This window comes from Mchenga conophoros, linkage group LG7 (assembly GCF_057382185.1).
Source record: "Mchenga conophoros isolate Kocher_MC1m ecotype Shallow Benthic linkage group LG7, M_conophoros_male_GT1.1, whole genome shotgun sequence".
Lineage (NCBI taxonomy): Eukaryota > Metazoa > Chordata > Actinopteri > Cichliformes > Cichlidae > Mchenga > Mchenga conophoros.
In genome coordinates, this window is record NC_140532.1 from 61,061,335 (window position 1) to 61,089,216 (window position 27,882).

At 41.1% G+C, this 27,882-nt stretch overlaps 1 protein-coding gene across 3 annotated transcripts; it reads right to left on the bottom strand.

The window, feature by feature from the left end:
* Positions 1–1,164: 1,164 nt before the first annotated feature.
* Positions 1,165–27,882, bottom strand: slc25a25b (solute carrier family 25 member 25b). Of its 3 annotated transcripts, none has more exons than XM_085280582.1 (11): positions 27,045–27,882; positions 14,902–15,028; positions 14,193–14,280; positions 11,556–11,591; positions 11,116–11,227; positions 10,608–10,766; positions 10,374–10,526; positions 10,127–10,234; positions 5,986–6,153; positions 5,743–5,893; positions 1,165–5,173 (listed from the first exon to the last, which is right to left on the bottom strand). In XM_085280582.1, exons 1-11 carry the CDS (start codon positions 27,399–27,401, stop codon positions 4,989–4,991), a joined length of 1,644 nt encoding a protein of 547 aa, XP_085136708.1. In that variant the 5' UTR covers positions 27,402–27,882; the 3' UTR covers positions 1,165–4,988. The 3 variants fall into 3 exon arrangements, with proteins under 3 accessions (XP_085136708.1, XP_085136711.1, XP_085136710.1); XM_085280585.1 differs by lacking the exon at positions 27,045–27,882 and adding an exon at positions 17,720–18,951; XM_085280584.1 differs by lacking the exon at positions 11,556–11,591.

Consider the following 27,882-nt stretch of genomic DNA (forward strand, 5'->3'; position numbering starts at 1 on the left):
TACTTTCTACATTGTAGATACAAAGTCAAACATATGAAGCAAGATATATGGAATTATGCATAAAAGAAACAACTGATAAATAAATACGTTTTATATTTAAATTCCTCAAAGTAGCCGCCCTTTGTTTTGTTGCCAGCGCTGCAAACCCTCGGTCTTCTCTCACTGAGCTTCATGATGGAGTCACCTGAAATGGTTTTCACTTCACAGGTGTGCCTGTCAGGTTTAATTTGTGGAATTTCTTGTCTTCTTAGTGGGGCTGGGACCATCAGTTGTGCTGGGCAGAAATCAGGTTGGTACACAGCTGACAGACCTATTTGACAACTGTTAAAATTTATATTATGGCAAGAACCAATCAGCTAAGTAAAGGGAAACAAAGGCCATCATCACTTTAAGAACTGAAAGTCAGTGAGATGGAAAATTGCTAACACTTTGAATGTGTCCCCAAGTGCAGTGGTAAAAACCCATCAAGTGCTATGACGAAACTGGCTCACATGACCAAGAGTCACCACTGCTGCTGAGGATAAATTCATCTAAGTCACCAGACCAGAAATCCCAAGTTGAAAGCACCTCAGATTAGTTTTTTAATGTCTGAGTGAAAGTGAAATTGTTTTGCGGCAGGTGCTTCTTATTTTGAAAGTCTTCTCTTACTGTCACTAGGCATTAAGCTTCCTTTGAGTCAAACACAGCGAGTGAGGATATGTTAACCTGGGTCCCTACCTCAGAGTCGGAGTGAAAAGTCACATATTTATCTTAAAAACCCAGAAGTCATGGCTTTGATGAAAATTTGGTGAAGGACATGGAAATGGGGACGACGGTTACATATTATGTACTAGTTATAATATAAGTGATCAAAATGTGTGCTAATACATGCTTGTCCAATTACATCCCAATGTTTGGACACTCATTACATCAAACGGTGCACTGCATCCTGATGTTTTGATCAAGTCCCTCATGGAAAACACAAAGGCCAGTTTTCTTTGTGGATTGACTGACACTTTTGTATTTGTTCAACAATAACATTCGTCTTCACAATTACAAATTGCCAAACAATTATGCACGGACGTCTTCCACTGCTGGAGCTTGATGTGACAAATTCATTTTGCAGTTTCATATTTACAGGAGCTTAGGATGTCTATGTTTTAAGTTTCCAAAAAAAGACAAACAGTCAGTCATGAACTAGTTTATTTAACAGCTGAACTCATTAAAGCATAAATATTTGTCTCAACTCAACACTCTTTGAGTGGCAGGGGCTTCAAACAGAAAACTACTATACATGTACTCACATACTCATTCACTTACAGCTAGCATAATAAAATAAAATACAAATATATATAAAGTGTATATATTTTGTAAACTAGGCCACCATTTATGAATAGCGTAGCCTTTAGTTTGTATAGGTAGCACTTCCACTGGGTCTGCCTAATTGGCTGTTGGTCAGTACAGCATACAGCCAACACATGGTTACTTTTAAGACACTGCAGCATTACCTTTCACTGTAGAAATACAGAAAACATTTACACACAGCCACACAATGACATTCTGTGTCACCGCCTTATGCATGATATGCAATAACTGAGCAAGGAGTGCGAAACACACCAGTCGTGCCAATAATAAAGGCATGAAACGGTCACTGACATTAAGAATAAAGTAAATGTCATCCGTTCACTTTTTTGCTGTTATAAGCAAGTGTAGGCCCATAATCTGCTAGAAAGTGATGACTTAAGCAGACATGTTGCTGGAGTAAATCAGCTCCCGAGAGCAGCCCACATTCTGAAGATCACAACCAGACAGTCCAGTGTGTGGGACTGCAGCTCTACCAGAGAAACACACAAATTGTTTAGCACATTGCTTTATACATCAGGGCAACTGGCTTCTTCATGTTTATTCTAGTACTATGCACACACACTTGAATCAGTACGATGAACACCTGTCCACACTGCATCTCTCTCGCTTCCAAGCTGAAGTCATGTGTTTGTAGGGTTAGTAGTGTTTTATCATCCTAACAATGATACACACAGATATGAATTCTATGTTGTCAGGCCCAACATATTCAACATTACATACATTTTAAGACTTATAACAAACAGGTTTAAAAACTAAATTGTTAAACATGTTAAAACGTTTTTATTTAGCATTCTTCCCTGTTTGTTTCAAACATTTTATATAATAGTGGAATTTGTACGTTCTTTGACTTTTTTTTTTGCTCCTTGCCCTTTTGCCTATCCATTAGTTAGCAAGTGCAATTAGTGCCCTTTAGCACGTCTATGTAGATGCTGCTATAAATAAATATAGACTCAGTATCATCTTCATACTTATTTAGCTACATAGCCAGGGATGCAACCCTCTAAATTAACAGTATAGCCTATAGTTAGGTAGGTGCTTGTGTTATTTTACAACCTATCATCTGTACAGAGATTTGAACTTGTTCTCTTTCAAACCTCACGCAATATCTTTAACACTTACATTAAGAACCAGTACAGCAGGAGCTAATCTCAGTGGGTTAATTCAGTCACTTCCACGGCTTTACTCATTATTGCCAAGGAGAGAGAAATGTTTTCATTGCTGTTTTTCTGTATGTTGACAGGATTGATGTCACTGACTTAACTGACAAAATAAAAGAATAATACGAAGCAAAAATTGCATGTACTTAAATAAAAATCTAATAGAAAACTGAATATACAGAATTATAACATATATATTTTAAACAATTGAGCATTTATCCAATTTGATTCACTGTTTACATTTGAAACATTTTGGGCTTCTGTATAACTGAAGGTATGTTAAAGCCAAAAATAAAAATTCTGCCACCATTATCATGAGTACTGTGAAAACAGCAAAAGCACTAAATAACATTTTCACACCGTTTCAGTCAATCATCTTGACTTCTCTGTAAAAATAAATAAATGAATACAGTAGTAAATACATTTAAAGTAAAAAAGGAATGCTATCCTATAGTGTTCAGGTGGATTTATGCGTGTAACACAAGGCACTCTTGAGATGATCATATAATACAGACATCAGTCAGGTGGAGAGTGCCGCCTGGGCGCCGTACCACTTATTTTATGGAGTGTTTATATAAAAATGGAAACATGGCTTTCATTTATAATTATCAATTTCCATTACAGTTTTGAGAGGTGAAGCTTTTGAGAAACCAAACAGCGCTCTGGGACATGTTAGCAAAATAAGATCAGTGTGATAACACAACATTCAGTTTCAACTTCAGCTGAGAGGAAGTCAATAAAGGTTTTGCTTTAAGCATTTTTCAATTTGAAAAACTAATGCAGAGGTGTCTGTTGTTTTGGATTTGCATTATGAGTGCAAACCTTTTCACTGCATGGGCATTACTACTTTGTGGCTCAACAATGCTAATTTCTTGGGTCAGTGACTCTCCCTGTAGCAGTGTTTTGTTTGCTGTGGTGACCTTCTTTCTCTCAGAACAGAATTCTGCACAATACGTCTGTTATGGTCAGATCATGTTGTATCTGCCGAAATTAAAACAAAACTGAATACAAAAAACAAACGATTCCATCTCACTGTTTATGACCATAGACTGAATGTAACAGAGCTCTTTATCCAGCGTGTCGAAAAGTCCCTAGATGATCGTTCTGTTATTGTTTCATTGCCTTTTTTTCCTATTTTTCTGTGAAATTCCTCTGCAAACTTATATGAGAGTCCTTATTAGGGCCATTCTACATTTAAAAAACAAAAAGCAGACGTAAATGACAGTGGATAATGATTTTAAATGGAAAAAACCTGGACTGACAAGTATGCAAGAAAAAAAAAACTTGGATATTCTCAATGATTGTAGTGGTAAAGAAAGAAAGAAAAAAATTGACACACATCAAAAATAATCAGACCAAATTATGGTCTGTTTTTTCCCTCTTTGTTGTCAAGAAACCACATCAATCATACAAAAGATACTGTGGGGGTGACATATGGACACAGCTTCTTGGTCTGAAAAGTGAAGTCAGTGCTAAAGTGCCTTAAACCTGCTTTCTTTTTAATGCCTTTTCCTTCATTCTTCTGGCTGCAAAGACTTGTGGTTATTTACAGGTCTTTGGGAAAACGGCCTTCAGCACCCTTTTTATGTGACCCCAGTGAACACTTTCCTTTATGGGCTTCAGGTCATATTGAACGCAACATGAAGTTTACCTTACCTTGTAAATAACGATTGTTCTAAGTTTCAAAACACCAATGGAAAAAAAATACTCTCAGCTCAGGGATCAGAATGAGACTTCACTAACCAATGGCACAAGTCGCAGTTTCACTGTCTGAGTTGGTTTCCTCGATTTGCAGCAATAACTTTTCATAGGACATCGATAATAACTATTTTAAGCCTATTTTAATACTTATTACTTTAATCTCAGGGATAGTGAACACTTCCCTTGGTTCTGTAATTAGTATTTGCTAGAATGGCCCTAATCACTTTGGATCACGTTAATCCTTTATTTCATTATATACTGATTTTAGCTTAAAGTAAACCAGTTTCTCTTGTTTGTATCATCTCCGTTTTAATGCAGCCAAATCGACCATTTATCTACCGTTTTAAATCCAGTTACAGCTTCACAGACAAAGCTGATAGTGTATGATATCATATGCTGACAGCAATATGATGATATAGTGTCATGACTGAGCAAAGCCCACCAGGATCAAGATTCTTCCTTTCCAGAGACGCAGGACTGTTCCTTTCACAGTACTCAGCAGCAGGCACATGTTCCAGTTCTAGCAGTAATTCAGAGTCATGTAACCACTTGTTAAACTGAGACTCACAGGTGCTGAAACACCACCGAGCTGCTAAAAGAAAGCTTAAGAGAACAACTAACAGACATGACTTCAGTCAAGTTTTTTCTCTCTTCAAATCACACATCTCAGCTTTGTCCTTCATTTTCTGCACTAAAATATGTTGAACTGTAGCTGGTCATTTCAGACCACAAACAAACAAACAAAAAAACCTTTGGCCACTTATTTTCTTCTGTCTGCCTCCCTGGTCACTTTGACTGGACTCCCAGCGTGATCTTCAGGTACTCGTAGACCACGTAGCTGATGCTGACAGATGGGATGACCTTCATGAAGTTGGGTGCCAGGCCTCGGTAGAGTCCTATTGCTCCCTCAGTCCTAATAATGTGTCTGAACAGTCCTGTCATGTTCATCTGAGGACCTCCTCCCAGAGAAGCTGTAGGAACAAAGGGAAGATGATGCCATCAAACAACACATCAAACACATCTTTTTACTTTTGTCCTTTACACCTCAAACCAGTATTTGTATCAATAAATCCTGAATATGTGCCTACAGCACTTTTACAAATTCTTTATTCTACATTTAGTGGTAACTGCTCCAAAATTCTGCTATGGATAAAAATTTTGGTGACTGTTAAGTTGTCTACGTTGAATAAATACAAATGGAGAACAAAACATTGCATTCAGAGGGGATGATGAATACAAAAATTAAAAGATTTGGGGTAATATTTTTAATAATACGCTATGAGAAGAAAACTTTAATCATTCACAAATCATCGTTAATCGCAGAAACCCAACAGTTCTTGTAGCAGCCTTAGGCCTTAACCTTAGGCTGTCAATCCCCATAGACTCTCACTTTAAAACCTCCAACTTTACAGCATTAAACCTGGTATAATAACCATGTGGACCCTCTTCAAAACAGCTGTACAAAGTTGTGTGTGCATGTGTGTGTGTGTATATATCTTTGTTGTCTTATGCAGTGCTGTTGAGCTCTCCAGTGACTGACCTTGTGCCTGCATTCGAGTCCTGACCAGAGCGAGTGGGTAGCTGGCCAACTGTCCACATGTGCTGGAAGTAGTGCCACAAGCGAGTAGCACAAACACTCCTGGATCAGCACTATCTGTAGCGTAGTTCTGCAACCACGAATTCTTCAGAGTCTGTCATAGGAGAGGTGAACATAGAGGTTAGACTTAACTAATAAACCCCCCCCAAAAAAACAAAAAACTATCACCCAGCAATAGTAGCAAACCTCATACACAGCCAGGTCGATGCCAGCATAGGGAATGATGCCCAGCATGTTTGGGATGTAGCCCTTGTAGAAAGCTGCCACGCCTTCCCTCTGGAAGATATGTTTAGCACAATCTTGGAGGCCCGAGTATTGACCCGTCTTCCTCAGGGCTAACCGTGTCTTCAGGACCTGAATGCACAGGAAGTAATGCCACACCTTGTAAAAAACAGAAAATCTGCACTTCTCACCCAGGAATCAGTTGTACTTACAATAACATAACAAGCCAGAGGAAAAATAAAATTAACATTTTTCAAATTCATGTTATGAACCTCATTCCCATATACCACATATTCACACTGAAGGTCATCAGTCACAAGACAAGGAGGTTCTGAGACACGCTATATGGATGAAACTATTGGGCCACACATCGTAATCTTTAATTTCAGGTGTTTTGAGCCCCATTGCAGATGCATAAAGCCAAGGAACTGACTGTGCAATTTGCCTTTACAAAGAATTTGTGAAAGATAAAGAGTTGACTGAAATAACAGGATGCCAGTGTTGGAACGAGTTAGTTGAAATTTCTTCCCTTCTAGATCAAGAGTAAGTGGTATTGTTGAAACCTGGAAGTGTTTAGGAACTACAACAAATAAGTCAGACCATGTAAAGTTCCAGAATGTGGCTGCAGAGTGTCACCAACACTCTGAATGAAGAACCACATTTCCAAACCTCTTCTGGAAGAACAAAAACAGCACCAGGAGCTTCCATGGTGAGAACAAAATGGCGCCGGTGAGGTCGGCTGCCGTGCTGGATGCTCTGCCCTAACTTCTCCACTTTTTCGTCACTTTTTGCTATATCTGCGATAATCTTGCATGGGCATCATGCAAAACACACAAATCCGCTACAGTAGAGACACTTTGGTTTCTATTGGTCTGCAATACACGAACATTTCACCATGTTTAACTCTGGACCCAACCTGGCCAAAGGAGATCCTGAGAGAGAACAAAGGGCGCGACCCTAAGCGACGGCCTCGAGGTAAAAGAGCCGGCATCAGGAACAGGCTACGGGCTCGCGCACACCGCGCACCCATGCCCAGTATCCTGCTAGCCAATGTTCAATCCATCGAGAACAAGCTTGATGACCTCAGAGCCAGAATCAAGTTCCAGAGAGACATTCGGGACTGCAACCTCCTCTGCTTCACCGAGACTTGGCTGAACCCAGCGATACCAGACCACGCCGTGCAGCCGACGGGGTTCTTTTCGGTTTACCGCATGGACAGGACAATGGAGTCGGGGAAGAAAAGAGGTGGTGGAGTGTGTTTGATGGTGAACAACAGATGGTGCGACAAACATCTCCCCACTCACACGCTCTTGCTCGCCCAATCTGGAGCTTTTGATCGTTAAGTGTCGCCCTTTCTATCTCCCTCGGGAATTCACTGCGGTCATTGCCTGCACTGTTTACATTCCGCCTCACGCGGACTCGGACACTGCCTTATGTGAGCTACATGAGGCTCTCACACATCAACAAACACTTCACCGAGATGCCGCACTCATTGTTATGGGAGATTTTAACAGAGTGAATCTCAAACGGACATTTCACAACCTTCACCAGCACATCAACTGCCCCACCCGGGGCACGAGGACATTAGACCACTGCTACACCCCGTTCAAGAACTGTTACAAGGCTCAACCCCTGCCGGCATTTGGAAAATCGGACCATTCCGCCATCTTCCTCATACCTGCTTACAAACAAAGGCTAAAGCAGCAACCACCAATCAGGAGGGAGGTCGCTCGCTGGACGGACCAATCGGTGGCCGCTCTGCAGGACGCACTGGATGACGCAGACTGGGACATGTTTCGGCGCAGCTCTGATGACATCAACATGTTTACGGAAGCGGTTGTGGGATTTATCGGGAAACTAGCGGACGACACAGCAGAAAGAACTATCATCCGAACGTTTCCCAACCAGAAGCCGTGGGTGGATAAAAACATCCGCGACGCTCTGAGATCACGCACCGCTGCCTACAATGAAGGGCTTGTCTCCGGTAATATGGACCTATACAAGGCTGCGTCCTACAACGTGCGCAGCGCGGTCCGAAAGGCAAAGCGGAGCTACGGGGAAAAACTAGAGTCACAGCTACGACAGTGCGACTCTAGGAGCCTGTGGAAAGGACTGCGGACTATAACGGACTATAAACGACCAGCTTCTTCAATGATGAATGCCGATGCTTCACTGGCTGATGAGCTGAACACGTTTTATGCTCGCTTCGACGCTGCAGCAATTAAAACAACAAACGGCTGCGCGCGCTCGGAGTGCACCAGTGAAGAAAATGCATTCGTCATCACAGAGCATGCCGTGAGGAACACCTTCAGGAGGGTGAACACCAGGAAGGCATCAGGACCAGATGCAATCCCTGGCCGGGTCCTTAGAGCCTGCGCTGATCAACTAGCACCGGTGTTCACGGACATCTTCAACCTCTCCCTGGCCCAAGCTGTGGTTCCCACGTGCTTCAAACAGTCCATTATTGTCCCTGTTCCAAAGAAACAACAGCCCACTTGCCACAATGACTACCGTCCAGTAGCACTGACTTCAATTGTGATGAAGTGTTTTGAAAGACTGATGAGAGATCACATCACTTCTTCACTTCCTCCCACCATCGACTCACTTCAGTTTGCTTACCGGACTAATCGTTCCACAGACGATGCCATATCTCACCTGCTCCACACATCCCTGAGTCACCTGGACACTGGCAGAGGGAATTATGTTAGGATGCTGTTCGTGGACTACAGTTCAGCATTCAACACAATAATTCCCTCTAAGCTTTTCACCAAGTTGACGGATCTAGGACTCAGCTCATCACTGTGTCAGTGGATCCTCAACTTCCTCACAGACAGACCCCAATCAGTGAGGGTGGGAAAACAAGTCTCCCCCTCCATCTCACTCAGCACTGGAGTGCCTCAGGGCTGTGTTTTAAGCCCCCTGCTGTACTCACTGTACACTTATGACTGTGTTGCCACATCCGACACCACCTCCATTGTCAAGTTTGCTGACGACACTGCTGTTGTGGGCCTGATCTCTGACAACATCGAGACGGCCTACCTGGAGGAGATTAGGAACCTGGAGACCTGGTGCCAGGAGAATAACCTCCTCCTAAACATCAGCAAGACTAAGGAGCTGATCGTGGACTTCACTACAAAGCAGGCGAGGAATTACAAACCCCTCATCATCAGTGGCACGCCAGTGGAGAGAGTGGACAGTTTCCGATACCTGGGTGTCCACATCACTCAGGACCTGTCATGGTCCTGTCACATCAACACCCAGGTTAAGAAAGCCCGTCAGCGTCTCTTCTTCCTCAGAAGACTTAGAGACTTCCATCTGCCACTGAAGATGCTCAAGAACTTCTACTCCTGCACCATCGAGAGCGTCCTGACGTCAAACATCTGCACCTGGTTTGGGAACAGCACCAAGCAGGACAGACGAGATCTGCAAAGGGTGGTGCGCTCGGCAGAACGCATCATTCAATCAGAGCTCCCTGACCTGCTGTCCATCTACACCAAGCGGTGCAAGTCCAAAGCTAGGAAGATTATGATGGACCTCTCCCATCCCAACAATGGACTCTTCTCACTGTTGAGGTCTGGGAAGCGCTTCCGCTCCCTTAAGGCCAAAACAGAGAGAATGAAGAGGAGCTTCTTCCCCCAGGCTATTCGGGGCCTGAACCAGGTGTAGGACTGGACTCTCCCAAACACGTCACTATAAGACTGGACTCTCACACACGTCACCACACGCACCACCACACATTTCCTATAATCCTATAATTCCTATAATTTATAATCCTTATCTTTATAATCTCTTCTGCTATTTGCACATTCTTTACTGTAAATTCCTAAGTTAATTTGTAAATTTTTGTAGTAAATTGTAAATATTGTAAAACTTTTCTTCTGTCATTTAATGGTCGGGCATTGTACAGCTACAAGCATTTCACCCCCATGTCATACTGTGTATGGTTGTGTGTGTGTGACAAATAAAATTTGAATTTGAATTTGAATTTGAAATGGCAGAGCAGTCCAGTGTATTTCAGCATACAGTAAGTTATAAGTTGCTGCCTAGCTACAGCTATTGTTAAACTGATGTCTTGCTTTATTTTTTGTGTTCATTGTTCTCTCACCTCCATGGGGTATATGCTGCTCTGAGCGATCGCTCCAGCCAGAGAGCCGGCCAACAGTCTCTCTGTGATGCCCAACGTCTCCTGGTTACTTCCCATCAGTCGCTTAATCTGATGGACAGATGTCAGTGTTGTTTAGCAGCAACATAAAAGTCAGACCAAACAAATTCACTCTGCTATGAGCTATGCAAAAAAATACAAATTACATATTTTTATCTTTCATATTCCATTAACGCTTGGTTTTGTGTACCTGTTCATAAGCCACAAACTTTATTGCAGACTCAGGGGCAATTTTGAGGACGTTGATCCCGTTGCCTCGCCACAGAGACCTTACACCACCCTCTCGGATCATCTGAGAAAAGCCACCAGCGATGCGCATACTGTTGCTCTTGGAGGAGTGAACCTGGGCGAGTGCGATGAAATGCTTATTAGCCGTCTTCTCCTTTAACTGAGAAAAATGAAAACTGCAATAGTTGTGTTTTACCTGCATGAGAACTTTCAGACGGTCCAGTGGTGCTGTGCAAGTTCGAGACACTGCACCAGCCCCTCCTCCAGCCACTAGGTGTCGCCATAGCATACCCATTTTCTTCTCCTCTGCTGTGAACTCATCAGGAACCATCAGACTCTCCCCTACATCAAAGATCTGTGGAGGAAGCAGCCGTTTTTAGCCTGGACACATAAGTTACAGCATTGACAGGGAAACACCATGAGAAAATACCAGTCAAGCAAAAGAGAAAAACCCTTATTCAAGTGGGATTAGTGTCTCTATTACTTAAATTTTCCTCATATCCTATATATAAACTATCCTATTATTAAACTGGCAATTTTTTTCATTTGAACATTCCTTTGTTATTTTTTCAATAATTTAAAATTAATCAAAACGTCAACATGCCCATCACATACAATATGTACACAATTAAAAACAAGTGGAAATCACGTGATTTGCTTTGTGATTGTTGTGTTGCTACAGGATGGAGAGGAGGAGTGTGTACCGAGGAGTGTTTCCAATAAAGAATAATCTCAGGGATGTTATCAGCTGGATGCAGGAGGTGGTAGTCCCGCCACTCATTCCAGTCAATGGTCATTGTTCCATTTTTATCCATACTGCACATGCAAGAGAGAACACAGCGGACAGAGTATAAGAGATGTGATGCTTTTAGGAGGAAACACAAGCAGTTTGCTCACATGCACTGTTTATTCTCAGTAATTTAGACATTTGCCTCCATGGATTCAGATGCAGTTTGTTGTAGCAGGATGCTTTTCTTTAGCGATTTGTGCTAAACCTGTATCATTACAATTAAATGTTGCATTTTTACGTCACTGGAATACACTGAAGCTGAAAACTGATAGTCAGCACTCAGACATGCTGACTATGCATTGGTGATTTGTGCAGCGTTGGCTGAGCAAGCAGACTATAGAAGCTACTACTTACTACATAATAGGGGCCCAGATATGACCCCTCCTTATTCTGAGATCAGCCAGAGAAAAGGAGACAAAGACAGACACAGAGGAGGTTAGAGGAAACAGACATGATCACACTGAACCTTGACATAAAGCAGAAATTAGAAACATGAGTGGAGACGGGAGTGACAAACAGAACAATCACAGGACAATCTGACAGCAACACCACAACACTTTTCCTTTTCAAGACTTGATTAAAATTGGAATTAAAAATGACAAAGTTATGTTTGTGCTCACAATACCACCTACCTGGCTAAAGTGATACCTGTTTTTATTTTTAGCCATTGTGGAGGGCAAAAGTTGTACAGTCCATAAACCTCATGTGTGTTCTCCCTAGTAGTACTAAATGCATAAAATTAGGCTGTTATGAAAACACTGAATAAAACGTTGTACATTTACAGTTCAGTATTCAATATTGCATAAAATAAACTATTTACAAAGTTTCTTTGAATGACAGAGATGCAGAAATATCTGCATGTGTCTAAATGAGTCTCAGAGGTCCGAATGTGCCCTTGAAGCCATTTATAATTCTTAACTTGTTTGATCTGCTGCTCACCACATAACCGCATAAGCAGAAATTTTGGACTTTACTGTATTTTCATAAGTTTTGCAGCTTTTCCTAGTGATTAAAAACCCCTTATGGCCATTCACACTACAGAAAGTAAGAGGCAATAAATAATTAATTTGTTGAAGCCCAACGCCACCGGTACTGGAGGTGAGAGGGAGAACATCTGCTTTATCGGGGTGTACCACCAGATCTGTTATTTAAATATAGACATGTGTGGTATCCACAGAAAAGTCAGAATCTCAGTTAAAAGCTCACAAAGCCATTTCAACAACCACCAAACAGCTAAAACAGCAAACAATTAAAGAGCAGGTAAACAAATTCCGCAAAAAGATGTAAACACAAAGCGTGGATCTTTCCGTTCACCCCATGGCACATACATGGACATGCCATCGGTTGCTGAAAGCATCTCACAGAATTTCAAACTGCAGGTTTCATCACTCCGACCAAAATATACTGAACCAGCAGCAAAAGACCAAAACTACACTTCACGGGTGAAAAACATTGTAAATTGAAAAAGAAAAAACTAAATTTTTCATTGTGGCATGAAAAAGGGATGAAAATCAGAACATCTTTCCATCAATCCAGATCAAAACTTCTGGACACAAATATGCTTAAACACCTTCAAAATGACTAAAAGCCTCAACTTACAACTTATACAAAATTGTCTACAGAACACAACACAGAATAAAGGTTGTTCCAAATGGCTGGTACACACTCAAGTATATGCACCCATTGCAAAGACAACTCTGTTGAAAACTATATTCATGCTATATAGTATAACATGCCTGTCCAGAGGTCCTATTCACATGGTTTAGTTGCTGTATCCCAAACCTCACACAAGCGGTGAATCTTTAGTGACATAAGTTAACAAGATATGGAAGCAAATACACAACACATCAGTCTGGAGAGAATGTTTGCCCCCTCCCACCCTTTGACCGTGGGCACCCCACATGGGGTTTTACTCCATCTCATGCTAGGATGGGAACGCAGATATCGCAGAGATTTGTGGCCTTAGGTCTTCAGTACTTTTGGGGACTGTGGATGGCCCAGTTGTCCTTGATTCATCTCTATCTGCCTCTGGCTCCTGGGGGGCATTTTTGTGGGTTCATTTTTAAGTACATTTTGTGAAAAAGTCAAGAAGATTGTTGATTTATGTTCCTGTGCACTTCAGAATTTTTGTGTTTAAGTATCTCGGGGTCTTGTTCACAGGGAGAGGGAGATCGACAGGTGATCATACCATCAATCGACAAGCTGCAGTGTTGTACTGGTCCATTGTGGTAAAGACAGCTGAGGGTAAAAGCAAAGCTTGAAATGAAATTTCCCAGAAGGGTGGCTGGCCTCTCCCTTAGAGATAGAGTCCTCCATATTAAAAGGAGCCAGTCGAGGTGGTTCAGGCATCTGATAAGGATGCTTCCTGGATGCCTCATGGGTGATGTGTTCCAATAAGGTCTACAAAAGCAGTGTGTATTAGAGGTCTGCTTGCTGGTTTGTAGGTGACTGGTCTCTTGTTAATTTTTATTGTATTATGAGAGAGCGGTTTGGGAAAGTTATATAGTGATATATTAGCAACTGTAAACTGTGAGTAGTTCAAAGGACAGGAATGCATGAGTAGATAATACCAGAAGTACTGAAGGAAAAAAGTTTTGTTCAAAGTCCAATTGGATGTATGCCATTGTATCTGAATAACTGACTGCGTTCCCAGAAGAGATTGAAATTATCAGTAAAGGAGAGGCTGATGTCCCAGGTGTGCACTGACAGTAACCTCCTGAAATACCCAACACAGCAGGAATTGGACTGGACACAAAAATGTGCAGATCTCTGTCTGTACTTTTCTTGACAGAAATGGGATGCTTCAGATGTGATGATGAAAAGTTAAATTTCCATTTACTGACCCAGTTAATCCAAGACGTGCACGTGTCAAAGAGGCTAAAGAAAACAGTGCCGCTAACTTTATTACCACAAATGTGACACCCCAAAAAAAATGATGCTGCCTAACCATTTTGATAGATATGTGTTCAGTGGATGACAGCATTATCTAACCTTCTAAGAATCTTCTCTGCCTGTTCCTCAGAGATGTTCACTCCCAGGTCACGCAGAGACTGCATGATTTCTTGTGAGTCAATTCGACCTGCAACACAAGAAGTTATTAGCCATGGCTACTGCAACGATTTCTCACAGACATTAAAATCAATTCAAATTCATTCACAATCCTATGTCTTCTGCATTTCTTTAGGATTAAGATCAAGTCTAAAAGAAACCATCTGTTCCTATCAGTTATTCAAAAACAAGCATGGGCTCAGCACTCTGGTTTAAGAATCCAATACTTACGAACTATGACCACAGAAGGAACTGTTGGCACTGCTCAGAAAATGCTTCAAACTCTGCTTTAACTTTTAACTCAAGAATAGTTTCTTCCCAAAAGCCATAACCACCCTGAACTCACACATGTACTGACAACACAGTTCCACCCCCCAATCTAAGAACTTCCCTCTATACACAGACTACACAACTACCATTACAATTACATGCAATAACCCACACTGTAAACAGACAACACAATTAAATTCCCCCCGATTTGTATATTTGATATTTTTTGAATACTGTTCATATGTATATGGCACTGCAGAACTGTGCACCTCGTCCCCTTTCGTTTCCCACATGTCTGCACTAAGTAGGAGATGCTCTGTATCTCATTGTACATGTGTATAGTGACAATAAAAGGCATTCTATTTCTAACAAACTGCCTTACCATCATTCTTCCTGTCCAAACTCTTGAAGACCAGTCGGAGTTTCTTCTCATGGTCTCTGAGATAATGGACAAATTCCTCAAAGTCTAACTGTCCATCCAGGTCTTTGTCTCCGGCTTTCACTATTTTCTGTGAACAAAGAGAAATCATTTAGATGCCAGCTCATTTAAGTAATGACACACTCTAATAGTATAGCATTATCTGTGTGGAAAGAGTGATTTGACAAACAGCAGTCGAGGTTAGGGTGTACAATCCCCTACCTCGTACCATCTGTGCTTTGTTGACTTGATTTGGAGTGTAGTGTATTTTACAACCACCACACATCTCAGGTTACTATATATTTAAGACTATCCAGGGTGCTTAGTGCTACCAAAGCTTGTCAGGTCAACTGAAAAGGTTGCAAGGAAACAGTTTTAACCGAAACACAATTAAATGCCATCTACTGTCAGGTAATGGGTACAAGAATGGATGACACCTCCTATTAGGAAAGGGGGGTCAACCATCACACAAAAAGATATACTGAAACTGTCTACTTGAACCATCATGAAGTTTTAATATGCTAAGAATGAAGTGAAGTGAAACAACGAAATGAAGTTAGATTTTTTTTTTTTAAATCAGCAAAAACATCTTGTTGAGATCATGCTATGACACAGAAGAGCAATTTGACCAGGGTATCTCCTTTTACTGAAAATTACATTATCATCAGAGGTTTCGACATACTGAAATGAAACTTTATAGAGGACTATAAAAAAGAACTTATTATACCCTGACCTACAGAAAAAGGAAAAGAGACAAATTTTTTTATTTAAAGTGATATCCATATACTTATGGTGACAATTACAGTAGGCTAAATCATCAAGGTACTTCATATTGGAAAAATAAAGGAAAAACTCCCTTTTAACAGGAACGAAAACCTCAGGGAGGGGAAGTCATCTGCTGTAACCGGTTGGAGGCAAGGGGAAGAAGAGGAGTCTAAAACCTGAAGGCTCTGCCTCCCATTCTACTTTTAAATATCCAAGGAACTACAAGTAAGCCAGCAGTCTGAGAACAAAGTGCTCTACTGGGGTGATATGGTAGTATGAGGTCTTTTAAGACAAGAAGTGGGAAATTAACAGCCCAATGGGGGTGTAATTCACCAGTGCTGGATGATGCAACCATAATAGCTCCATCTGAGCTGAAAGCAATGGTAGGCCCTGTTAAAATATCACAAACCATCACAGAAAACCACACAAAGTGATGCTGCCTCTGTGAGGCAGATTTATGCGCCTCTTGCAGATAGCATCATTGTGTTCTGGTCCACAGACGGTACCCTTCATTAACAATGGTTCATATGGCCATCACACACCTGGTGAATAAGGATTCATATGTACACCTGCTCCTTCCTGGATTTCACTTTTGTTTTGACGAAATCTTCACTGTGCACTCTTGCTGCTATTCTTGTGTCAAAAGTCAGCTGTGACACTTGCCTCCACCCACTCCACCCTGCCTGCACTCCTATCTTCACTTTTCCATTGGCACTGTTGATTGGCAGAGGTCATTGTTACATATTAAACTTTCTAAACCAACTCCAGTCAATTGTGTTAATGATTTAATGCTTGAATGATTCATAGATATCCTGTCTTAGAGTGATGTTGAAAAACTAGTTCATGCATTTATTACTTCTAGGCTGGACCAGTGTAATTCATTATTATCCGGATGTCCTAAAAACTCCCTGAAGCCTTCAGTTAATCCAAAATGCTACAGCAAGAGTACTGACATGGACTAGAAAGAGAGAGCATATTTCTCCTATATTGGCTTCCCTTCATTGGCTCCCTGTTAAATCCAGAATTGATTTCAAAAACCTGCTCCTCACATACAAGGTCTTGAATAATCAGGCCCCATCTTATCTTAATGACCTTATAGTACCATATCAGCCCATTAGAGCACTTCACTCTCGCACTGCAGGCTTACTTGTTGTTCCTAGAGTATTTACAAGTAGAATGATTTCAGGCCCCTCTTCTATGAAACCAGCTTCCAGTTTGGATTCGGGAAACAGACACTATCTCTACTTGTAAGATTAGGCTTAAAACTTTCCTTTTTGCTAAAGCATATAGTTAGGGTTGGATCAGGTGTCCCTGAATCCTGCCTTAGTTACGCTGCAATGGGGGATTCCCATGATGCACACTGATGTATTTCTTCTTCAGTCACCTGTTTCACTCACTGTGTGTTAATAGACCCCTCTGCATTGAATCATACTTACCGGAGGTTTTTTCCTGTTAAAAGGGAGTTGTTCCTTCCCACTGTTGCCAACATTTTTCTCTGTATGTATTATTGTAGGGTCTACCTTACAATAAAAAAATTTTTTTTAAGATCATATAAGAATGACTTTATTTCTAAACTGCATCCATCTAACTGTACTTTTCTGCTATTGCAGACTCTGATACCTACTAGTGTATCAAGTAACAGACTATTACAATGCAAGAATTTCAATCATCAAAACTGAAGCACAGACCTCATGGTTGGTTTTTACCACAAAGAAGCATAATATTTGTCATAGTGATATAAGTTCTAAGTATAAATTTGTGATTCAAACAAATCCACCCTCATTATAGTTGTTTAGAAAGAAAAACTAACTAACACACACCCACACACCAAAATCATGGTTGGTAGTCAGCCCAAGTGTTCTTAAGAGAAACTGCATTTTGGGGGACTACAGTGGGTTTATTTTTCAGTCTTGAAGGTCTCTATTTAATATTATTAGAAAGTTGAACAGTGAAGTAACTCTCACTAAGGGCTATACAGGTCTAGAAAACAGACCTTATTCTACCAGCTTTATCCTACCTGTTGAAGATCTGTAGGTGGTGCCATCATGATTAATACCATGGTCTTCTTTGGAGTAACATTATTCCTGCTGATTTCTTTACCATTAGAGGACTCTTTAGTGCTTTCCTGAAGACTTGCCTGTAGCTCTCTGCAGTTGTTTGCAGTCTCAGACTGTTTCTCTCCTGGCAGCTGGGTTTCAACAGGCTTACATTGTGTCCTGCCAAAAAGTCTCTGGTATAGAAAGCTCAGTATGTCCAGCAGCATCCTCAAACTGGCTCTCCCACACTATTTGGGTGACTGCACTCAGACCAAAAGCAACGGCAACAGTATAGGTCTTGCAAAATGCAGAGAGGTGAACTAGTATTACAAGTGTGGAAAGGCTAGCTAAAGACAGCATGGGGCTGCAGAAAGGATTTCACTCACTTCTCAGACTCAGTGCCTCATATTCTAAGTGCATCTTTTTCCTTATTAAAATGTCCAGGCTCAGGATCACAGCATAAGCTACAGCAGTACAAAACCAAGTTCTCCCATCTAACTCTTACCACACTGCTTCTGAGGCGCAGTTACTTCACGGATCATCAAATCGTTAGATGCAGACAAAAAATCTTTTCTGTTGATGCTGATAATGCAATAGAATCAGTAACACACAGTGAGGATTTGCCACTGTGCTAGCTTCAGTATCATCAGCCAGGGAAATGCAGCAGTGAGAGCCTCCAAAACCTGCATCCTCACTGCAGCCCAGCCTGGCCAATCACTGCAGACCATACAAGCAGGTCTGACTGCTTCACCACAGAATGTGGGTCTCCGCCAATAGAGGACAGAGTAGCAGCACGGAAATGAAGCGATGTCACTGACTGTCAATGAACTTAGAGGGATAGGGTTGGCTAAACAGCAGGATTCCCTTCAGCTGCACCTCCCTCCCTGTAAAGAAAATCTGCTGAGTGACGGTTCCTTTTCCTCCCTCCCACACTAGCCTCCTGCACTTGCTCTGAGTCATTCTAAGAGCATTGTCAGCATCAAGCAAGCATTCTGAAGCATCCAAGGCAAACAGATTTTCATTCTCAGCACGTATATAGTTCCTCCTGCTTGGAGAGTTACAGTGTGGCAAAGCAGAGTAGTTCTATTTCTGCATTAAACGCTGCTTTCTTGCAACCGTTTCCTGGCTTACTACCTTACTGACCACACTGTCAACATGGCTCTCTAGACCAGAAAAGAAAAAATATCTCTATGCTTATAGAAGGATAAAACTGGCATTAATTTATAAGTATCTTAACATCAACCAATCAAACAAAATCACAGAAACGTGCATCGTCCCAGTCCACTGGTTACTATTGTAGAAATCTATGACAACAGTTCAAATACCTGTATATAGACAGAAACGAAAAGGTATTCATTTGAAATATTTTAACCTGTTATTTAATATGCTGAGTAATGGTACGTAGCTAGGTAGCACAACAGTCTATTAACTGCAGAGAGGAGCTCCATCACTACATTCAGGAACAGCAAAAGCAGATTAAATGAAAAGGAAAGAGCAGAAATGCTCCAAAATATCTCCTGACCAATAAAAGAGCTGTGTCTGTTGTTTGTAACTAATCAATGTTCAGGAGCCAGTTGTCATACAACAAAATGGGAAGATGTAGGATTACTACATCTTCCCATTTTGTTTGGAAAAAAGGTTTTGTTTTTGAAAGGTAGATGCAACTAGCTTGATTTCACCCACTGCTTGAGAACTCTGCATTTTGAAGCTTCAACTTTGAGCATGCATCAACACATCTGCTATTCATAAATGATGAAAATGTACTGTTTATAAGGTTGGGGAAATCTCCATTCACCTGAGACTGAATAAGTCACTTGGATGAGTAACGAAACATTTCTTCCACTGATCTAAGGATCTTGGAAAAGCGACTGGACTTCTTTAAGTTTCTTGAAGATGTTTCACCTCTATCTGAGAAGCTTCTTCAGTTCTAAGAGCAAATGGTGCATAGTCCCAGATTTTAAGCCCTATTGGGAGTGTCCCATAAGAGGGTTCCCACTGTTTCAATTCCTTGGAATTGTTTGCCATTTTTGCAAACGATTCCCTTATCGATTCCAGTCGCCTCGAATGACGTCACCAAGTTGTGGAGCATCATTTACCTGGCAGGAAACACGGCGCCTAAGCGCCTCAAACACTCAAAAGTTTGATTATACTTTAAGAGAACGGATGACAACAGGGCAACTTGCAATACTTGCAAAGTAGATATTTCATTTAAGGGAGGAAACACTACGAATATGCAAAAGCATTTGCTCACAAAACACGCGATGACCTTAAATGAATGTCGTGTTTTTAATTCCGCTCCGGACTCGTGAATCTCAACCCAGCAGCAGCGGTAACGTTTGCACGTCCTCTCCCGTTAATGCGGCAGGTAAATAATCAACTAACAGTGCATATTATGTTAGCGCGTTCTGCCTTATTACAAAACCTGCCATTACTGTGCATTTAGGTGACCATGATGAGAGAGACAGACAGAGTCTGGCTGGCTCAGATGCTGGCAGTTCTCGCTGCAGTCTACCGGTAGCGTCTCCTTTCAGGCCAGGATAGACGAATGTCACCGAGCAGTGACTAAGTTTGTGGTAAAAGGCTTGCACCCATTTGCCACAGCAGATGCCCCTGATTTTCGGTAAGTGAATGTGTTTAATTGTAGGCAGGGACATTACTGTATATTCTTGTGTAATTGCTACTGAATAATTTATGTTATACTTTGTTATTGCTACAGAAGAATATTTATTTTATTATTTTACATTTACCATTTTTTCCTCCAGGGACCTTGTGACACCCCATTGAAGAGCCGTAGGCTGTGGATCTCTTAAGATCTCACTGTTGGGTTTGTAAGGCCATGCTACTCCTAAATTTCTATCTTGTTCAAAGAGAAGATATAAAACAAAGTTCTAAGCTACTTGACCTTAGTGTTCTCCTTTTTAAAAAGAATCGATAAGAGAATCGATAAAGAATCGAATCGTTAAACAGAATCGAAAATGGAATCGTGAAAATCTTATCAACACCCATCCCTAGCCAGCAATTTAAGAAGAACATGCGGGTAAACATGTCACTCCTGGTCCGATTGGGGAGTGGACCAGAGAAAACTACAGATTTCAACATTGTTTTGGCCAAGTTGCACACCGATTCAGCTTTGATTTTACTCAACACTGATTGATGTAACTGGGTGTCATTACTGCTGTCAAAGTGGAAAAAAGCGGTTAGAGACACGAACAGGTTGGTGGTGTACCTGGGGCTTCTGTTTAGGACTACGCTTCCTCCTCACCGTCACCCAGGCATCCTGTTTCCCCGGCTGCTCGTGACAGTCTACCAGGGGTCAGCTAGCTACAGGTTTTTCAAGTGTGCAAAGCCGAGTCTCAAATTCAGTGATCCTGGCCTCCAGAGCTGCAAATAGGCTACATTTATTACAAGTATCAATACTGCTAAGGGAGGCCGAGGAGTAACTAAACATCTGACGCAATGAGCAGGAAAGTGCAGGAGGGAGAGGTGGAAAGGCCATGCTGCTAGCGAGTCAGCTACCAGCTAAGCCAGTGAAAGACAGTGAGTGAATACTGTGACCATAAATTAGCAAGTGAATACACGGAGAGTGTGCTTCAGATGAAGCACATGAAGATTACACTATAAAATAAAAAGTTTTCTAAAAGTTCTTTATTAAATTACTATGCAGGTAAGCTACACAAAAACACCATTGTGTATTGTGACAGGAACAGGAAGTGATATTCTACTGCAGAGAGAGCGAAAACCAAGTGACGGATGACATCAAGCTGTATGCCAGGTGTGAACGAAACATCGATTCACTGATCCACGAGGATATACAGCAACAACATTGGAATGTCATTCAGACTGGAGAATTGTAGTCGCATGGCAACAAAGAGAGGGAAGTTAGTCAGAACTGAGGGGCTTACACTACCAGAAGGCAGCATTGCAGTCATCCAGGACGGCTACAAGTACCTGGGAATCCCACGGCAAATGGGATCCACGAAGAGGCCGCTAGGAAAGCTGCAACCACCAAGTACCTGCAGAGGGTAAGGAAATCCTGCTGAATGAAAAGAACAAAATCCAGCCAAACAACACCTACGCCCTGCGAGTGACCAGTCAAAAGTTTGGACACACCTTCTCTTTTAATGGGTTTTCTTTATGACATTGTAGATTCTCGCTGAAGGCATCAGAACTATGAATGAACACATATGGAATAATGTAGTAAACAAAGTGTGAAATAACTCAAAACATGTATTATATTTTAGATTCTTCTAAATAGCCACCCTTTGTTTTGATTACTGCTTTGCACACTCTTGGCATTCTCTCAATGACCGTAATGAGGTTGTCACCTGAAATGGTTTTCCAAAAGTCTTGAAGGAGTTCCCAGAGATGCTGAGCACTTGGTGGCCCTTTGCCTTCACTCTCCAGTTCATCTCATCCTAAACCAGTGGTTCTCAAACTTTTCACGAGTACCACCTCATAAAATATATGGCTCTTAAAGTACTACGCTCATGACCGACATTAAAGTACAGTAGTATAGGTCTATTTAACACCATATACAGCTTACATGAGACAATTTTATTTCTTATATAAATGTTATTTATTTTAACTGTCATAAACAGGACGTGATAAGTGGAAATAATAACAACTGTACTGCATTAAAACAATCCAGCGGGTGGGAAATATGGTATTTAACTGTTGACATATGAACAAACTACTCTGAGTTTATCAGGGCTGTTGTGTTGTGCTTTGTATCTTGTTCTATTTAATCCAAACAAGCCCCTAAAACAAGGCAGTGATCACTGTCAGCCTCTCTCGGTTGCTATTACCACTGTTCATTTTAAAGTTCAGTTTTTCAAACTGAACTTTTTTTTAATCGAGTGGAAAAAAGTTGGTGTTCATCCTCCAGCTTCACTGTGTCCATATTATGCTAACACAGCTGTAGCACATAATTATATACCAGCTTACAAACGCCATTTCGGTTTAGTTTCCTGTCTTAATTTATGCCGGAAGTGATAGCAGAGCTGTTTAATTTTTTAGAAATCTCTCAGCCAGAACACGGTACATTATTTAATCTGGAGACTTCCTGTGTACCACTAGAAGGAGCCCAAGTACCACCAGTGGTATGCGTACCACAGTTTGTGAACAACTGTCCTAGACCATCTTGATTGTGTTTAGGTCAGGGGACTGTGGAGGCCAGGCCACCTGGCACAGCATTACTCTCCTTCTTGGTCAAATAGCCCTTACACAGCCCAGAGGTGTGTTTGGCGTCATTGTCCTGTTGAAGAACAAATGATGGTCCAAGTACACAAACTGGATGGGATGGCATGTCGCATGCAGGATGCTGTGGTAGCCATGCTGGTTCAGTGTGCCTTCAATTTTGAATAAATCCCCAACAGTGTCACCACTAAAGCACCCCCACACCATCACACCTCCTTCTCCATGCTTCACAGTTGGAACCATGCATGTAAAGACCATCCATTCACCTCTTCTGCATCACACAAAGACACGGAGGGTGGAACCAAAGATCTCAAATCTGGACTCCTCAGACCAAAGCACAGATATTCACTGGTCTAATGTCCATTCCTTGTGTTTCCTGGCCTAAACAAATCTCTTCTGCTTGCTGATTTTCCTTAGTATTGGTTTCTTAGCAGTTATTTGACCATAAAGGCCTGATTTGTGCAGTCTCTTCCCCATAGTGTGTGTTCTGTCCAATCCCAATATGCTCTTTTTTCTTTTCTCTCAATCCCAACCAGCTGCAGCGGACAGTTGCCCCCTCCCTGAGGCTGGTTTTGCTGGAGGTTTCTTCCTGTTAGAAGGGAGTTTTTTCTTCCCACAAGTGTTTTAATAGTGGATTGCCTTATTGTAGGATTTTATCCCAAATACTGTAGGGTCTATACTTTGATTATAAAGTACCTTGAGGCAACTGTTGTGGTGATTTGGGACTATTTCAATAAACTTGAATGTTTTCAGTGCACCAGAGTTAATGTATTTTTTGTTAAATATGTCAAACAACTTGGGTACAAAATATATAGTGCAGAATTTTTCTGTGTCAAACACATCAGGTTGGATTTGTTGATCCATGCAGTGTTTATAATTCTTTTCAGTCAAAAGGACTTGGTTAAATATGTGACTTATGCTGACATGACATCTGGCACAACAGTGTTTGGTCACAGAGAATTTCTGTCACACCTTCTAATGGTTAGTCAAAAATGTTCTGTCTTTGTCTGTAGGCTTTCCAGGCACAGGGTCACTATTTACAAACTAGATGTTCATTGCAATAAACTATACAGAATACTCCAGTAAAAACACTCGACTTTAATCTGCTTAAAGAAAGGTTCCTGCTGTCAAAGGGGTATAGGATTTCACTATTATCTTCAGAAACATTGAAATTTCATTCTCATTTAGCTGTTGAAGGTGAATCCCATCTTGAACAGCATGTTACATGGTATTAGGAGGACACTGTTATCTGGTATTAAGAGACTATTATTAGCAAACAGTGAGAAAAATTTGTGTGTCACACTGAGAAGAATCAATTCATAAATATTTGAAAAAACATAAATATGGTAACATAGAGTGGTACCTCAATTATTAAGACAGATTTCCAAACAAAATTTTTAACAAGATGCTTGTGTTCAACAAAGCTTTGCCATCATTTGCAACTCTCCTCTCACTCAAAAAACCATAACATCAACTCGTGTCACTCAGGTACAGAAACATGTATCAAACTGAACTAGGAAAGGAATCTCATTGGTCACCGGGACCCAAAACACAAGGTATAGAATTACCAGTTACATTTTCATTTTTTACAAATGTATAAATTTTGTGGAATTTACCTCACGAAGGTTGAAATGGGTTTTTTTCCCCCCACTGCAAGTTATACACAGCATAACCCCTTCATTCAACCCAGCAGGCCAACAAAATGAATTTATCCTAGTAGCACACAGCCAAGCTATCTGTATTCCAAGAAAAACAACAACAAATACATAGCTATATCTTTACCATTACAATCAGCAAGGATTCACCAACTAACACACAAGTGAAACGGTTGTGAACCTCAACTGTGCACGTTTCTAGACAACAACACAGTTGAATCATATGTTTCCTGTTTCAGCTGTCAGTTGGTTCTTTCGGGGCATTGATGTACCAACTTCATCTCCCAGAGACTTCTCTTTGGGATTCTTTCAGTCTTGTGTCTCTCTTTTAGACTCACACAGTCTCATCCCCAATTTCCCTCTGCATCTCAAGCTGTTGTCAAAGTTCCTGCGGTACTGGTCTTGGGGGCATTTTTACCTTGTCTGGAAATCTTTTCTTTTTAAATAACAAAGCTGCACTCCGTTAAGCATGTACTCTAATTGTATTTAGTTGGGATGTTCAAGGCAACTAATTTCTAAGTCCTCCAAGCGCAACCCCCCCCCCCAAAATACAAACTACCGACTAGTCTAAAACTAAGAAACACTTAATATCAAGTTAAATTTGAGAACCGTTTAATGCAAAAACTCATTAAACAAAGGCATTTTAAACCACTAATCACATTCTTCAATAATAAATCCTCCAGCTTAACTGTGCAGCACCTGGCATTATGCATTGTGAACATTGCATGTTATACTCCAGACAACGAAGAAGAAAAACACTTAAAATAAACCGATGTTAAATATGATATGAAAACATGTTACTACGTAAGATGTTCACATATTATTGAAATGTGACAAATTAACATCCGAAAAACTCAGAAACTGCGACTGAAATATGTACCACCTCCTCCAGCTCATCCAGGGAAAAGTTATTCAAAGCTGGTCCCGGGTCTGCCCCAGCACTTTCTGCTGGTAGAACATCCCTGGTTGGAACACCTTACTCAGGAGGTGCCCGCCTCAGCTGGCTCCTTTTGATGTGGAAAATCAGCAGCTGTACTATGATCCCCTGACTAAATTCCCCATCCTATTGCTAAGGGTAACACTATCCACCTTTCAGTGAAAGCTCATTTCCACCACGTGTATCTGTGATCTCATTTTTCGCCTTAAAACCCCAACAATAATAATGTTAACAAAAAGATCAAGCCCAGATTAATAGATTTAATGTGTTTCTCACCAATGTAGTTGCATCTGGTGGCAGATGCCTGCATAACATTAAGACGCAAGTGATTTCCATTGTTTTTAGGTGGGTTTTTTGGGGTTTTTTTTAACATCTAATATCTTTACTTACAGTAGTAAATAGACTGTAGTGAATAGGATTTATTCAATTCAATTTTATTTATATAGCGCCAAAGCACAACAACAGTTGCCTCAAGGCGCTTTATATTGTACAGTAAATTTATGAAGGGGTTATATATATTTAATAATGAAATTACCTATTTTTGAAGTATCTTTATGACTGTGTATTTGAACCCATACTGTCATTAATCTGGTCTTTTTTGGTCACTTCAAGTAAGTTTATAGAACTGTGATGTTATATTTGTTACAATTTAGCAAAGAGGCCACTTTGCTAAATCTCTGTTAAAGATCTCTGTTAGAATCTCTGTTCACTAATGTCAGTGACACTTATATAGCCTTTATTTACTTGATAAAAAAAGTAACTTTGCCAAAAACTGATGGCAGCAGCTACTTTGTGATAGGAATGCACTTTCTGGCTCTAAACGACTTGATATTCTTTGTTAAACTATGATTGACCTATTTTATAATAGCTTAAGTTCCAGCAGTCATTTTTTGGCAAATACTGGAAATCACTTTTTGGCACAACACCTGCCATGGGTATCAATTCAAATGTAAAACAATTAAGACTAAACGACTAGTACATCTGGTAGCAATTAGTGACAATAGCAACGATTACTTGGTTGGTCAACTAGTTGTGCAGATCCCTAGTATTTTGGCACTTCTTATGTATGAGATATTTTAAATATAAAATATGCACTGTACCATTTAACACCCTTTAACATGGCATTGCTTATTGACAGTGCTATCACTATTATCTCAGTTGATATATCTTAATGTTTTTTGGTGTACAAGTAACTAAATCCTTTGTTACTAAATGACATGTCAGTCTGTATTTACCCCAAAGCTTGTTCAGTGCATTTGTACTTTTTTCCAGTTGTTTCAAGCCATGCCCTGGTGTCATCTGACTCCCTTACCTACTCTCCTATTTAAATAACTCTGAGCACCAGTTCCATTTCATTGTCTCACCCTGCATTCATGTTCACTTTTCTTAAATGAAAAATTTACAATGAATGTGGTGTCTTTCCGTGGGAAATGCTTTGAAATTATGTTATTACACACAAAAAGGGAAGTGAAGACACTATATATCATGCAACGGAGCATCCGAGCTGTGTCCACTTACCATGAGCTCATGTTCAGTGCGATGTACTCCTAACTTCTTCAGCCCAATTGTCAAGTCGTTCACACAGATGCCTCCATCCCCGTTCACATCCAGGACCTGGAAGAGCACTTTGAGTCTGTGCTCCTGCTCCGAACCCCCACATATGTCACATGGATGCTCTCCTTCGTCGGTGTGCCACACGCCGGAGGCTGACTGTTGGGTTACTGGTTTAGATGGTGATGCATCCGAGGGAGGGACGGAGGGGGGAACCCTGCCTCCACCACCAGGGTCGGCCCCTGGATGTGTGTCTGTCGACCGACACTGGCAGAATACACCACTGAGCAAAGAGGGCATCAACGAGCCCTGCTGGTGCATCATGTGTCCGCCTCTCCCGAACAGCTTGACCCTGTACTAACCTAAGGCTGAATCGCCTTTATATCGCGAGTCCTGACTACTACGTCACCACGTGCCTCTATTAAAGTCGACGGCTTTCACTTGGCGTACAACGCACACTTTTCACCACTAACACAACCGTGAAGCTCACACACAAGCACAAATTCCACTTGAGTCCATCAGCTCAGCTAGCTATTTTCAACGTTAGCGAGTGAAAGATGCCGGCGAAACGAGACGCGTCGATATGATGAGAATTCTGCTGTCTGCTCTCTAAGCGTCTATTAAAATGTCTCCACAGCAGCGTATGTTCGACTTCCTCCTATTACAAACAATACGGTTCCATTCTGAAGTCCCCTTTTAGTTTTTATTTCAATATCTAGGCACCCGGCAACTTACCGCCCATTAAAAAGAGCAAGACATTTGTCTGCTGAGCCCGGTACACCCGAAGTCTCGCTACATAACGCGA